At 37.6% G+C, this 14598-nt stretch overlaps 2 protein-coding genes across 2 annotated transcripts in view; both read right to left on the bottom strand.

Annotated features, from left to right (window-relative positions):
• The window catches only part of LOC143736324 (uncharacterized), a 200062-nt gene that overhangs the window by 119497 nt on the left and 65967 nt on the right, over positions 1–14598 (bottom strand). The gene's annotated exons all lie outside the window — the stretch shown is intronic.
• LOC143736375 (uncharacterized) lies at positions 6205–9551 on the bottom strand. Its single transcript, XM_077227115.1, has 9 exons — positions 9412–9551; positions 9223–9313; positions 8711–8803; positions 8461–8631; positions 8243–8360; positions 7865–7956; positions 7652–7769; positions 7273–7379; positions 6205–6333 (listed from the first exon to the last, which is right to left on the bottom strand). Exons 1-9 carry the CDS (start codon positions 9549–9551, stop codon positions 6205–6207), a joined length of 1059 nt encoding a protein of 352 aa, XP_077083230.1.

The raw sequence follows: 14598 nt of genomic DNA, 5'->3' as shown, positions 1-14598 counted from the left end.
GGCCTGCATTATGTAAAAGTCTATATATTTGTATCTTCAAGAGAGAACCAAAGGTGACATGACCTTTTGCCTTAAGGCTAATGCAATTTAAAGGGTTAGTTCGGTATTTTACACTTGTTTACACTTGCCCTGTTTTAAGATCGTTTCTGATGAAATCGAACGGTTTCACCCCTCCACAATGGTAGTCTATGTGTACTGGAACAATCATTCGTAAAACGCATTAAACTTTAGTTTACATTCCAACAGGTTTAATCGTAGTTTTGTCCGACTCCATTGCCTACGATAAAAACTAAACTACGATAAAATCTGTTGGAAAGCATCTTTTGCAGCGATTTTTGTGTGAGCATATCAGTGAACACCCCAGACCACTCGGTGAGTTTAACGTCTTTGTAAACGAAGGTTTAATACAGAGATACAGAAATTGTCAGTTACAGCATTACTGCATTACTTAAAAACTGGATCAATATATTTAATGTCAGCTTGAGATCTTCATTTGTCACATTGTCTCACAGTAAAATGTGGACTTCACATTCCTCATTTTTGAGTTACTAAGACAAAATCAATTTATGCTTTAAAATAGAATTGTCTGAAAAACTGAGCAGTTGGCCTAACTTTCTGATAAATGTAAACCCATCCAAAAATTTAAAACACTTTGGAGTCTTGTGCACACCAAACAGTGATTCATGTCAGAAACATAACAGATTATAGAATTTTCTTGACTTAAAATAACAATTAAGGCTTTCCTTGCATTGTAGTTGACTAACATTAGACAACTGTGATGTAATGAAAAAACTCCACTAAAACACAGCCATTGGAAAACAGCTACAGGAGTCTTAATGTGTGTCTTTGTGTCTACAGTTCCTCTGTAGAACCAAAACGTCTAATTGCATATTTCCTTTTTTGTGTTACAGTGGAAAGAAGTGGCCATTGGAGTGGGTGGCGGATATGGACACTTGTTAGTGCTCACGTCAGGTTGTGGAGCACTTTTTTTTGTGTGTAGTTTGCCTTTCTTTCTTTTTACTGTTGTGGAAATAAACGCTTCTTGCGACTGGACCCTTTCATTGCCATTTTGGAGCACTTTTTTATGAGCATCCAAGACAACATAAAATGTATCTGGGAATTTATTCAGAGAATAGTTTTATAAAAAAATAATAATAAAAAAACATTTGTAGCTTTTGATCCTTAACCTTTCTCTATATAGAAAACATACTGCCTCTCCTATGAATAATACATGATGTCCTGTCAGTGTTGGGCTATTGAAACATATCAATATCACATATTTTGCCTACACATTTCTTCTGTATCAAACAATTGAAATGCCTTTGCACACAGCACCATGATTTTAAATGGCAACCTGTTAAACAACTTTATACAAAGCTTTTTTACATAAAGATTGACTATATTGCAATTTTTGCATTAGTCTTAAATATATGTAAAACTACATTACATAATGTGTTGTGTAATCATACCATAATTTAAAATAATGTTAACTGTTGCCTACCAGTCACATTGTTAAGTTTTGTTCAATAAAATGGGTATACAAATGTGTCAGTGCCCTCATAAAGCATTGCGCATACACTCACCTAAAGGATTATTAGGAACACCTGTTCAATTTCTCATTAATGCAATTATCTAATCAACCAATCACATGGCAGTTGCTTCAATGCATTTAGGAGTGTGGTCTAAAATGGCCCCCACGTGCAACAAGGTCAGCATTAAAAACCATATATACAGGTCTAATGAGATCAGTGTTTGACTACGGCTGTATAGTATATGGATCTGCCTCCAAGACAAGCTTAAACAAACTTGATGTGATGGTATGCAAAATCAAGCAATGAGGATAATTAGTGGTGCAATAAAAACCTCTCCAGTAGCTGCAATTCAAGTAGAGGTGGGTGAGATGCCACTCCATTTGAGGAGGGACCAGCTAGCACTGGTATACTGGGCAAATATCAGGGGGCATAAAGATAACCACATGTCTCAGACAGTATTAAGGGAATGTCAGGAAAAAGAAAGTATGAAAATTAAAAGTTATGGGTGGGTTATAAAAGATAAGGTGAATAACATGGGAATTGGTTCTCTGAACATCAGCCCAACAGTGACATATCCAGTAGTGCCTCCTTGGATGTTAGAAGAATTGAAGGTTGATTTAGGACTATTGGAGGAAAGGAAGAAAGATGAAGTGGATAAGTATGGGGTAAGCAAATATATAACAGGAAAATACAAAGAGTGTGTAAAGGTTTTTACAGATGCATCTAAAAACATTGAGAAGAGAGTAGGGGTAGCTTATGCAATCCCTGAGGTGGGAATAATAAAGGCAAAAAGGATAAATGATGACCTAGCAGTGTATACTGCTGAACTGGTTGCCATATGGTTAGCACTCTTGTGGCTACAGTCTAACAATTGTCTGCAGGCAGTGATTGCCTCTGATTCAAGTTCAGCAATGTTCAGTATTCAGAATTATCGGTCTGATTCAAGGGAAGATATTTTAATTGAAATTTTACAGCTAGCAAATGGAATACAAGCATCAGGAAGGAGGCTGACATTCTTATGGGTTCCAGCCCATATAGGAGTGGAAGGTAACGAAATGGCCGATGAGCATGCAAAGAGAGCAACAGATAAAAGCAATATAGATATAGATGTAAAGTATAGTAAAGCAGAGATAAAAAGTATAGTTAAGGCTAAAACTATTACAAAATGGCAACATATCTGGGATAATGGGTGCTCAGGAAGACATCTATATAGGATACAAGGGAAAGTGGGAAAAGACACACACATAACCAGATCAAGACAGGAAGAAATTGTGCTGACTAGGATGAGGTTGGGTCATACAAAGTTGAATAGTACAATGTTTTTAATAAAAAAGCATGGAGATGGAAATTGTGAGTATTGCCAGAGTCATACCTGAAACAGTAGAGCATGTAATAATGTACTGTCATAAATACAATGAGGCAAGGCAAAGGCTTGTTAATGAGTTGAAAGCAAAGAAAATGTCTTTAGAAACTAAAACACTATTGAACGGAAGTTCAAGGGAGAATTTTGATTTCTTATTTTCTTTTTTGAAAAATACAGGCCTTTTAAAAAGGATATAAGAATAACTTGATTTTTTTTTAATTATTTTTTTTTAAATTATTATTATTATTATTTTTTAAATATATAATAGCCAGTAACTCCCGTGCCTTAATCCAGTCCTGTGGTGGCGGTAATGCACAAGAAATAGTTGCTAACCGCCACATAAAAAGAAGAAGAAGAAGAAGAAAATGGCCCCCACAGTCACCAGATCTCAACCCAATAGAGCATCTTTGGGATGTGGTGGAACGGGAGATTCGTGCCCTGGATGTGCATCCCACAAATCTCCATAAACTGCAAGATGCTATCCTATCAATATGGGCCAACATTTCTAAAGAATGCTTTCAGCACCGAAAGGTGGTCAAACACAGTATTAGTATGGTGTTCCTATTAATCCTTTAGGTGAGTGTATGTGTTGTGTCATTATGACATACAGTTTGTGACTTTACTTTGTCCTGGATGGAGCTGTCCCTGGATCCCTCGTCCTCTTCAGATGGCACTGTTATTACCAACAGTGTATAGATTACTTTTACTAAGATTACTGCAAATGTCTTTCATTAACAAGGTAATGTACAGAATTACATTTATTCTTAGCAATCACATTACAGCTACTATAGTAATATGTTTTTTTGTAAAACTGACCCTGAATCAGACTTCATGATTTGGTGTCTTGCTCTGCTTGTGGTATAGGGTGGTCGGTGGTGTGAGTTTTAAAAAGTAACACAAAAGTAATTCATAAATCTAATTGCTGTATTGCTCTTGGAGATTTAGCAAGAGTGTAATATAATGACATTATGTAAGGTAAATTAGATGACGATTGTCCAAACAGCCACTTAGCCATATGACCACAGCATAAAAACACTTAATTATGACCTATAAAAGTATGGTATGGGAGGATGGACACTGAATATCTGTAATGATACTGTGATTTATTTTTTTATGTAACTCATCTCTGTATTTTAATTCATATTAATGAACACCATTAATTTGAGATCACTCTGAAAGCTTTTTTATTAGGTTAAGGTTTGTGAAAAAGAAATGTTCCAAGAGGCCCATAGAGATATATGTGATTAAAATAAGTCAAAATAAACATTTAATTCATGAATTTGGCCACTGTGACCAACAAATACATTTTAATTAACATTTATACATTAGACCACTTCATGTCTCTTTGAAATGCATGCATGACACAAGGGCTGAGTGAGCAGAGTGAAAATTTAAATTTTTTCATATGATTAAACCAAACACATCACTGGAAAGGTCTTGATCAGATGAGTAACAGCTTTGCAACCTGAAGGCTGTCCCTGGCTCCTGCTTTGAAATATTGACCTCTGAACTTTGATATTGATGCATGTTGTGAGTCTTATAATTCAGCAACTGAATGGGCTACAATGATGAAACCAACTGTTATATAAAGCTCTTGGACTCTTCCATCACAAGGGATACCGGCTGGTGCGATCACCAATAGGGGGCATCACCAAAAGTGGTAAAAATGTAATCTCACCTATAATTTCAAATTCTGACCAAACCGTTGTGTTTCACATACGCCCATACCCATGAGTGTACTCTTAGTTTTATACTCCAGACATCCATTTACATGTTTTAGCAATTTACAAAAACAAAACTACAATTCCCTGTTACAACAGATTGCAACGTGATAGACAGCCCGTTAAATATGTAGTTCTTCCGGTTGGCAAAATAGGGTTGCAAGTAGGGTTTCAAAAAGAACTATCGTATAAAGTAGCTTCCTAACAGACATGCTACTGCAAAATCATAATACGTTTTGTATGAATTCAGACCAAAAACATCGTATTATGGTTATTATTATTAGCCAAAATTGCTTGTATGGGAGATTTATGCTAGTAACTGTGTTGGCGCCATAGGTTGGCGCAGGCGCGCGTAGCCTGACCACAGAAACCTGCCTAACAGAAACGGAAGAAGGGTGCGCAAAAACAAACACACACACACACACACATATATATATATATATATATATATATATATATATATATATATATATATATATTATAAATAACTGATATTGCCAACAAATGTTTTAAAAATGTTATATTTTATTCTATATATATATATATATATATATATTTATTATTATTTGACATTTTGGCGAGAGGCAGGGAAAACTCTGGACAGGTCGCCAGCATAGACTGTAAAAAAAAAAGGGTCGCCAGTCCATTACACAACCACCCACACTTAGGGAAATTCTCCATTTAACCTATTCTATTAGTTTTCTTTAGGTTAAATATTTTCAACTTATGTTTTTATGCAGAAGATAATGATAAAAAAAAAAAAACTTTATTTGTAAAGAACAACATATGTGATACAAAGACCACAAGGACATTCATACATAAATATATGCATGTATAAAATGGTAGACATAATTTAAAGCAAATAGCCTCTATGATTGTAAGCTGATACACCAGTTAATGTCTAGTGTTAATTATTGTATCCAGAGTGAAGTTATGCAGCAATAACAACAGGAAATACTACACTTAAGACTCAACTATGGGTATTGATCAATCATTTCTGTAAAGTATATAATCTAGTGCCATGTACAGTAAATGGTTCATTCCAAAAGTATCAAGAATCACGGTGAATAACATTATACAGGTGTATAGAGTATAAAACAATCAAACTATTACATCAGTGTAAGTGTAACATTTTTGTACAGAAAAGATCATTATGTTGACAAGATGAGATGGGCAAAGCCTGGGGAAGTCACCACTGCAAGAGACTGCTGTCATTCGCAAGCTCTAGCACCACAGTTAACTGCAGAAATAGTCTGCGAAACATTGGAGGTGAAACTTTAAAACCGACCTGCTGTTTGTAAACTTTGGAGAATCATTTAAAAAAATGTCTATCCATCTATGAAGCTAATGTTGCTTACACAACATATTGTTGTGAATATGTTGCTGGAAACAATAGTGCAAAATATTAGCACTGTATCAGACACCATTACACTTCAAAAAGTTTTTTGTTTTCCTTGAAACACACCTGCAGTCTAGTCATAATTTACACGCAGTCGAACGCACACAACGCACAACGCATCCCACCAGTTAAGCACTCATTTACACTGTTTCAATATCACTGTCATCTGAACTCTCATAATCAACTTCTTCATGGTCCTCCGGTATCTCCTCGGGGCTCGGGCCCATCCTCCAGCAGAGAAGCAGCATTCGGTCCTAAAGCCAGGCTGCAACTTGAGCATACGACTTGGAACTTCTCCTCCACATCTGCAAGCCTTTTCTGAAGAAGACACAGTAGCCCGCGATGACCTTCTTCACTTAAACTGCCTAGAAGGAAAAATTAAAAGCGAGGCATGACAATACTTCCATTGAGTTAGTGTGGTTGAGCTATTCATTAACTGACTTTAATAAAGAACTACAGACCATTTAGATCCAGCCACAAGGAATCCATGATGTAACACTTGATGATCTCAAAGTGAGTGGGGTTTTATAGGATCCCTAAAACCATTACAACAAGAATCTAATAAAAGTTAGCTTCTTACCACTGTTTTTGACAAAAGACATTTCTGATATCCTTGTCCTTATGTTTCCAGACAGCTTTCTGAGATAGGTGCAGTGCTGTCTCATCTCCCTCATCACAATGATCTTTTCCTCTTGAAGGCGCACTTTTGACATGTACACATCAAAAATCTTCTTCTTGGTGAGAATGTTGCTGGATTCTGAAATTCACACAAATAACATCCCATCAATACAAATTTGACCTGTACATTCTAAACAGCAGGCAAAACATAAGTAGTGTATGTACATCCCATAACCTGGTGCAGGGTGCAAAATAGCCTTAGAGAGAAATTGCTACATACCACTGCTGTGCACTTCCCAAGGCCATATCAGACTGTCTCCTCCCCCCACAAAGTGTCGAACTTTGTTGCTGTCTATAAAATTGCAAAACACCGAAAACATAATGCACAAGCACATGCAGATATCAGAAAGTTCAATGAAAAACTAATATTTATAACTGACTAAAGATTTAATAAATTAAAATGTAAAAAAAAATCGCATGACTTTAAAGGTGTAATAGAGGCCCAACTAATATCTGTCAAATTAAAAGGAAGACATTTTAAAATTAAGGAGCTGAAAACACGTTAATACCAAAACAATACAGATAAGACGTCTGCAAGTAATAAACATTACATAAATATTAGGTGACTTATCAACATACCAGTCTGATTATAAAGGCCGGCTTTTTTTTTTGATGAACACCAAGAAACATTTGTTCAATAGATTTCTGACGTTCATATTGGTCATCACATCTGGTACCTACAGAATCTTAAAGCAACAACAATAATACAAGTAAATGATTATGGTGTATTTTAGGCTGTAAATTTAAAATTTGAAGTTCAAGTTAAGTTTATTTAGAGCCCCAAATCAATTATTACAGTCTCAAAGGAGCTTACAAGCCCACAAGTTTATAACAAACAAAACAGGACGACACGTCCTTACTTAATCCTTATGCATGGAAAAGATTCTCAGTTACACAATGAATTATCACGCTGCAATATTAGTAAGCTACATAGAAGAATGTCCATAAAACACTGTACCGTCAGTAGCCCATTGTGTGACATCATCTAACCACTGATGCATGATATTCTCAGGACACCCCAGCTCACTGCTCAAATCCTCCAGTCTCTGAGACTCAGCCTCAGCCTTTTTGAAAGTCTGGTGTAAAAAAAAAATATTTCTGCCTTTGTGATCTTAAAAAGTGAGAAAATCATAAAACGCTTTTTATACATAACTCAGACACAACATAATACCTTGATGTCTCTGCTGGATAGTGCAAGATGAAGGCCGTCCTGCTTCCGTCGGTTCCATCCAATTGCATGGACAGTTAGCATGTCATTTCTGGCTTTAAAGTACAAAATTATGTGATGGAGGAAAGTCCCATTAATGCTCATGAGATTTTACTTCATCCACACATTGACCATTGAGTTTTAATTAAAGAGAGATGTTATGCAGTTCTATTAATGTGTTACTATCATATTAGAATATTTCCAGCTTTATATTTGCAATACATATTATATAATATTTGCAATCTCAGAGTACAAAGTATTAGACATAAAGAATAAAAACAATACAAAGAAGAAAGAATAAAATACAGGTATCCTAAAGTAATATAAATAAGCAACAATTACCAGATTTTGTCATGTACTTGGTTGTGAAGGCACAACGAGACAGGTAGCTGTTTACCATTTCAACCTCCTCCCCTGCAGTTGTGCCAGCACCTTCCTGATTTTTGCCACTCCAGATTATCTAACAAATTAGTGTGGCACTTATATTATAATCATATACACTGTATTATATAAGTCATAAAAATACTATTTCAAATGGTATTATAAAGAATATGCAGTACCTCACACTTGGTTGAATGAGCCTTGGCATGCATGACAGAAAGGAATGGTCTCATCTGCAGTAAAGGTCTGAGTTCCAACATGGAGACTGCCAACTTCTCAAGATAAGGCCAATACTTGCAAGCAATATCTGTGCAATAGAACTGCCCGTTTGTGGCTGCTTGGAGCTCCTTCTGCAGGTACAGCGGATAAGCAAATATTTCCCCCCTGTACATGTTAAGACCCTAGCACTCCGTGTCTGCAAACAACCACCTCAAGGCCCTCTTCATCCAGTTTGCTTGCTTTTCTGGCTGTTTCACGTGCAGCAGACCACTGACTGGCTCCACAGATCCCTTTGCCGGCAGTCTGCATGACAAAATAATTCTGGTTAAAACTGAAAGTTGCTATTTGTTCTAGTTACTTCATCCATCAGGATGAGTTAGGTTACATCACACCAACTGGCATCTTTGTAATGATCAGTGATAATAAAAGGTTTACTTTCAAACTACTACTAAAGAGGAGCTTCAGAAAATGCATCTTCCACTTTCTTTAGGGTGACAAACTGCATGCATAGTCACTATCTCTTACAGAGATCTGCTATTACATAATGAATGAGCTGCTAAACTAGCCATTTTGGATGCCACCACACATACCATGTTTAATTTCAAACCTCAACACAAGATTGCTTAAAAGAGTGCACCATGCTAGGGATACAATATCTATTTAATAAAGCAACAATCATACATTTCAAATTTTGGATTTAAATCATAGGAGCAAAAACTAACACTTTTCATTTTACTCCTGATCTCATCAACAAAATGGTGTACATCAGTGTCCTTGGCAATGAAGGTGCCATCAAAATAGGGTTCCTCCGACCTTAATAGAATAAGAAAAAAAATATGTTCAGTGTAAGACATTATATGTTCTTTTAATTTTACATTAAGTAAAACGATTACAAGTGTAAAACAACTAACCCTTTTGACTGCCGAAATCGGTATACTTTTCTGTTGCCATCTGCACAAAGAGCGAGCATGTTGGGTGTGCAAGCCGGGCAGGTGAAGTGCTCTACACTGGCCATTTTTTCACACTGGTACTGGCAGAATGTGTATTCCATGAAGCTTCTTTGAAATAGGTCTCCATGTATTTTCCCAGCCTGTACATGCGATTAGTAAAGAGTAAAATGAAATAGCTTCACTAATATTCTCCCATCTCTACTTAAGGCAACTTTGATCCACACTGATCTTACCCTTCCAAAGAGACAAGTCCTCCTCTCTAACATCCGCAAAAAACCTCGTCTCGATAATCCTGGTGCAACAGTTTTCATTTCTTCAAATGAGCTGAAGACATCGACTGAAAACAGCGTGTCAGCATTCACAGATGCTGGCCAGTACCCACTTCTTATTAGGTCGCTCATGTCAGTAGTCCAATGAGCCAGATATAATCTGCACAGCAAGTTTGTCAAGTGCAAGTCATACCGACCTAAAATAAAAAAGTAGAACATTCTAACACACAAAGGGACAAGAATTTTTTTTAAATATAAAACCATAGTTCCTACCATTTATGCAAACCAAAATGATTGCTCTGCCAGCTGATTCTGTGAAGTTTGAAGGGTCGCAAGTGCATAACTGGACAGGTCTCACTGTAGGTAATAAACATACTGAAAAGAGAAGAGAAATCATTTGAGAGAAATCATTAAAAATATGTACAATTAACATAATAAAAGTTAAAAAAATAATAATTTAAAAAAAAACGTCACCAAAAAAATCACTTTACCAAAAAGGTTCAAAACACTACCTTGATTGAGCAGTGTATATTTGCCATCTTTTTTACACAGCACACTGTTGGCTCAATGGGCTTGTAAATTCCCTCAATGCAGGACTCCCTGTTATGGAGGGTGAGTCTTTTGTGTATGTGTGTGTCACAATCCATGCACAGCCACTCTTGGCGCAGTCTCTGCAGCGAATGACGGCAGGAGATGTGCAGTGGCTGCAGTTCTTTTCTGGAGCCACATTGCAGGACAGCAAGCAGTTGATGTGATAAGACCTTGCTTTCCGGCGTGACCCTCTAATGAAGAACACTGCCAATGGGGCGTCTCCTAATCAGACTGACCCTCTAATGAAGAACACTGCCAATGGGACGTCTCCTAATCCAACTGAAGCTGCCAAAGAGACATCACTTTAACATCATGTTTTTTGACTTCCTTAGCCTAAACAAGATGGCATTATGACCAAATTGACGGCTGCTACTCTTGTACTGTACATCCCTTCATAGAGAACATGTTAGATTGACAGCGGCCTTGAAATCATTTGTACACCTAATTGGAAGTTCATTGATTTATTAGTTGTTGAAATAATATCCTTCCATGTCTAAACGGATGCATTATGGACACCGGCGTTAAACTGGAGAAATACCATTTATCATGCTTGTCTGGAGGAACGTTACAGCACAATTTCTACAGAAAAAAAAAAATACTTGATAAAACAATGACAAATATTTTATACCCTTCGTGATTTTTAATATATAATGTCATTGTAGAAATGTGTTTTTACATGAAATTGTGAACAAATGTTGTTGTTGTTTTTTGCTCATTGTAAATATGTTAAAGTTGTCTATATAAAGTTTTATAAATATATAAAAAGTGTCAGAGCAATATTCATATACATGTATCGGCACATTAAACTCCTCACAAAAGCCTGTACCTCTGATCTGACCATGATATGAATCAGTATGAACTGGACTTGGAGGTTTAATTTTCTTAATGTTTCAGGGATTTCCTTTTTTTTTTTTTTTTTTTACAAATTTGAGCCAATGTTAAAAAAGTGCCTTGAACTTGAACCCACACTTATAGGAAAGGAACTTTGCATGTTGATCTGATAAATGCTAATAAAAACAGATCAGATTTTCTCAAACTGCTGGATTATTTGATTTTGTCATATCAGAAATAACTGAACTAAGCAGAGTCAAGTGGACTATATTAGTGAACTAATACAGGGAATAGTTAACGAGGGTCTAGGGTGTGATTTGGAACAGGGCCTCTGATTGTCGACTTTGAGCGTTGTTAAATCACGGCAGGACTTGACATTAACAGCTGCCATATGCGGTTGCATTTCAGCAGTGGCGTGTAATACAGTCACTCCTATAGCCACTGGTGGATTGAATTGTATAGGCTATATAGCTAATATACATTCTTCATTTTCGCTGGATTATTATTATTGCTGTTACACCTTGAATTGTGGCCTGGGATTGCGCATAATTTTACTCATTCACGCAGATTTTGTTCTCACACCCAAAGTGGGGCGAACAGAGCTGCCTCTCAGTACTAAATTAAGTTCTTATTCGCTGTTTATTGCGCTTAAACAATCGGATACACACAAAATAATGTCAAAATACCAGTCTTGGCGAATATTCACGTAAACACAATCAGTTATGTTTTAAATGAGTGTAAACAGTTGAGAAAGAAAACACGTGTAACAGAATAATGGATCCGTGCGTCAGTTCTTACATTTATATAAGAAAAATATCTATATGGCATTTTAAGGTATCAATGTCAAAATTTTGGCCAGTAACTTTGGGAAAACCACAAGACAGTGGCTGGTGAGCAAAAAAGTTTTCAAGCACTGATTCGTAGTATATTTCTGTAAGCTACTTTCGCGAAAATTACAAATATTACCCAGAATGCATTATTTCTATGAAAAATTACAAAACAAAAACTTTGTTACCACTGACTACACCAGGGACTGTAGATAAGGAACCTGAAGCCGTCAAAGAAGACATCTAACCACTACAAACCTTAACGGGATTGAAAGCGAGGGTGTGAGGGATATACATCTCTTGAAGGTGGGGTAAACTAAATTTTAAAAATGCTGTTGGACATTGTTGATATTTGAAAGTAACCCAAACAAACACACCCCTCTCTTCAATGCTCCGCCTCCAAAACTCAGCCTCCAATCCTATCCACCCTGCTCCGAGTCAGCCTCGAATCCCAAGTATAGTGCTGAGTCCCAATTCGCCTACTTATAGTACGCCCAGAGAATGTCAAATAGAAGAGAATTGGCACTGTCTGGTTACTTCCGGTTTCTGGACTGGCTGCAGTAACACGTCTCTGTCCATGCGGGGGCGCTCGCAGGCAAGTGCAGAATGAATGGTAGTCTATGGGGTTTCACCCCCAGAAATCAACTTTTCTCAGGATGTAATTTTTTGTCAAGTAATTTGAAAGTTGCATTCAAAAGGGGGGGCTAAGATAATACACTCAGCTGAAAATTGTATTTTTAAGTTCTCTTATCTGTTCTAAAAATCCGTTCAAAAATGTGATGACGTCACATAATAGCAGAATGCTAGCGTGTTCCGGCCAACAACGACCTAACCTGTAAGAAATCGAAAGGACATAAGTACTCGTTCATTCGACTTTTGGACTACAATATATATTGAACTTGTGGAATCAACAATAAAATCTACGTTGATTCAAGGACAAGCAGGAGAAAGGGATACATTTAGCCGTCTAGCTCCATAGACTCCCATTCATTCTGCACTCGTCCGCGATCACCTCCAGTGGAATTCTAATGGAACTGCAACCAAGATGATATACAATGGGGCTAATAGGAAGTGCCAAGACTCTCCGTTAGACGGCCTCTGCTACGCCCTAAAATACACTCACCTAAAGGATTATTAGGAACACCTGTTCAATTTCTCATTAATGCAATTATCTAATCAACCAATCACATGGCAATTGCTTCAATGCATTTAGGGGTGTGGTCCTGGTCAAGACAATCTCCTGAACTCCAAACTGAATGTCAGAATGGCAAAGAAAGGTGATTTAAGCAATTTTGAGCGTGGCATGGTTGTTGGTGCCAGACGGGCCGGTCTGAGTATTTCACAATCTGCTCAGTTACTGGGATTTTCACGCACAACCATTTCTAGGGTTTACAAAGAATGGTGTGAATAGGGAAAAACATCCAGTATGCGGCAGTCCTGTGGGCGAAAATGCCTTGTTGATGCTAGAGGTCAGAGGAGAACTGATTCAAGCTGAGGCCGACTGATTCAAGCTGATAGAAGAGCAACTTTTACTGAAATAACCACTCGTTACAACCGAGGTATGCAGCAAAGTATTTGTGAAGCCACAACACGCACAACCTTGAGGCGGATGGGCTACAACAGCAGAAGACCCCACCGGGTACCACTCATCTCCACTACAAATAGGAAAAAGAGGCTACAATTTGCAAGAGCTCACCAAAATTGGACAGTTGAAGACTGGAAAAATGTTGCCTGGTCTGATGAGTCTCGATTTCTGTTGAGAATTCAGAATTTGGCGTAAACAGAATGAGAACATGGATCCATCATGCCTTGTTACCACTGTGCAGGCTGGTGGTGGTGGTGTAATGGTGTGGGGGATGTTTTCTTGGCACACTTTAGGCCCCTTAGTGCCAAATGGGCATCGTTTAAATGCCACGGCCTACCTGAGCATTGTTTCTGACCATGTCCATCCCTTTATGGCCACCATGTACCCATCCTCTGATGGCTACTTCCAGCAGGATAATGCACCATGTCACAAAGCTCGAATCATTTCAAATTGGTTTCTTGAACATGACAATGAGTTCACTGTACTAAAATGGCCCCCACTTTCACCAGATCTCAACCCAATAGAGCATCTTTGGGATGTGGTGGAACGGGAGCTTCGTGCCCTGGATGTGCACCCCACAAATCTCCATCAACTGCAAGATGCTATCCTATCAATATGGGCCAACATTTCTAAAGAATGCTTTCAGCACCTTGTTGAATCAATGCCACGTAGAATTAAGGCAGTTCTGAAGGTGAAAGGGGGTCAAACACAGTATTAGTATGGTGTTCCTAATAATCCTTTAGGTGAGTGTATGTAGCCTACTCATTTTGTGAATAATCTTTAACAGACAGCTCTTTCGCCTGTCACGGTAAACTGCCCTATCAATCGTCTTGTCACAGTTAAAATTCAGAAATGTAGCACATTGATCTGCCAGTCGTGGGTCTTTCATACGTAGACTCCCTCATGTGTTTGTAATTTGAATATAATAATGTTTTTAAAAGTTAATGGCTAAACATATCTTTACAAAAGTTCACGATGCTGCTTAGGGTGGCCATACGTCCGGATTTTGGCCGGACAGTCCGGATTTTAAGCCCCCTGTCCGGCG

Source organism: Siphateles boraxobius, unplaced genomic scaffold (assembly GCF_051911475.1).
Source record: "Siphateles boraxobius isolate OS27281-9 unplaced genomic scaffold, OSU_SipBor_1 13, whole genome shotgun sequence".
NCBI lineage: Eukaryota > Metazoa > Chordata > Actinopteri > Cypriniformes > Leuciscidae > Siphateles > Siphateles boraxobius.
The sequence above is the reverse complement of the archived record's forward strand: the minus strand, read 5'-3'. Positions and strand labels throughout refer to the sequence as shown.

What these genes read in the sequence shown, in the direction of transcription:
- LOC143736375 (XM_077227115.1), bottom strand. Translation starts at nt 9,551, where the DNA reads ATGGAATACACATTCTGCCAGTACCAGTGTGAAAAAATGGCCAGTGTA. An exon ending in CAAGTACATGACAAAATCTG is followed by an intron (nt 7,957 to 8,242) that starts GTAATTGTTGCT and finishes TGTACTTTAAAG; the next exon opens with CCAGAAATGACATGCTAACT. An exon ending in CACACAATGGGCTACTGACG is followed by an intron (nt 7,380 to 7,651) that starts GTACAGTGTTTT and finishes TGTTGCTTTAAG; the next exon opens with ATTCTGTAGGTACCAGATGT.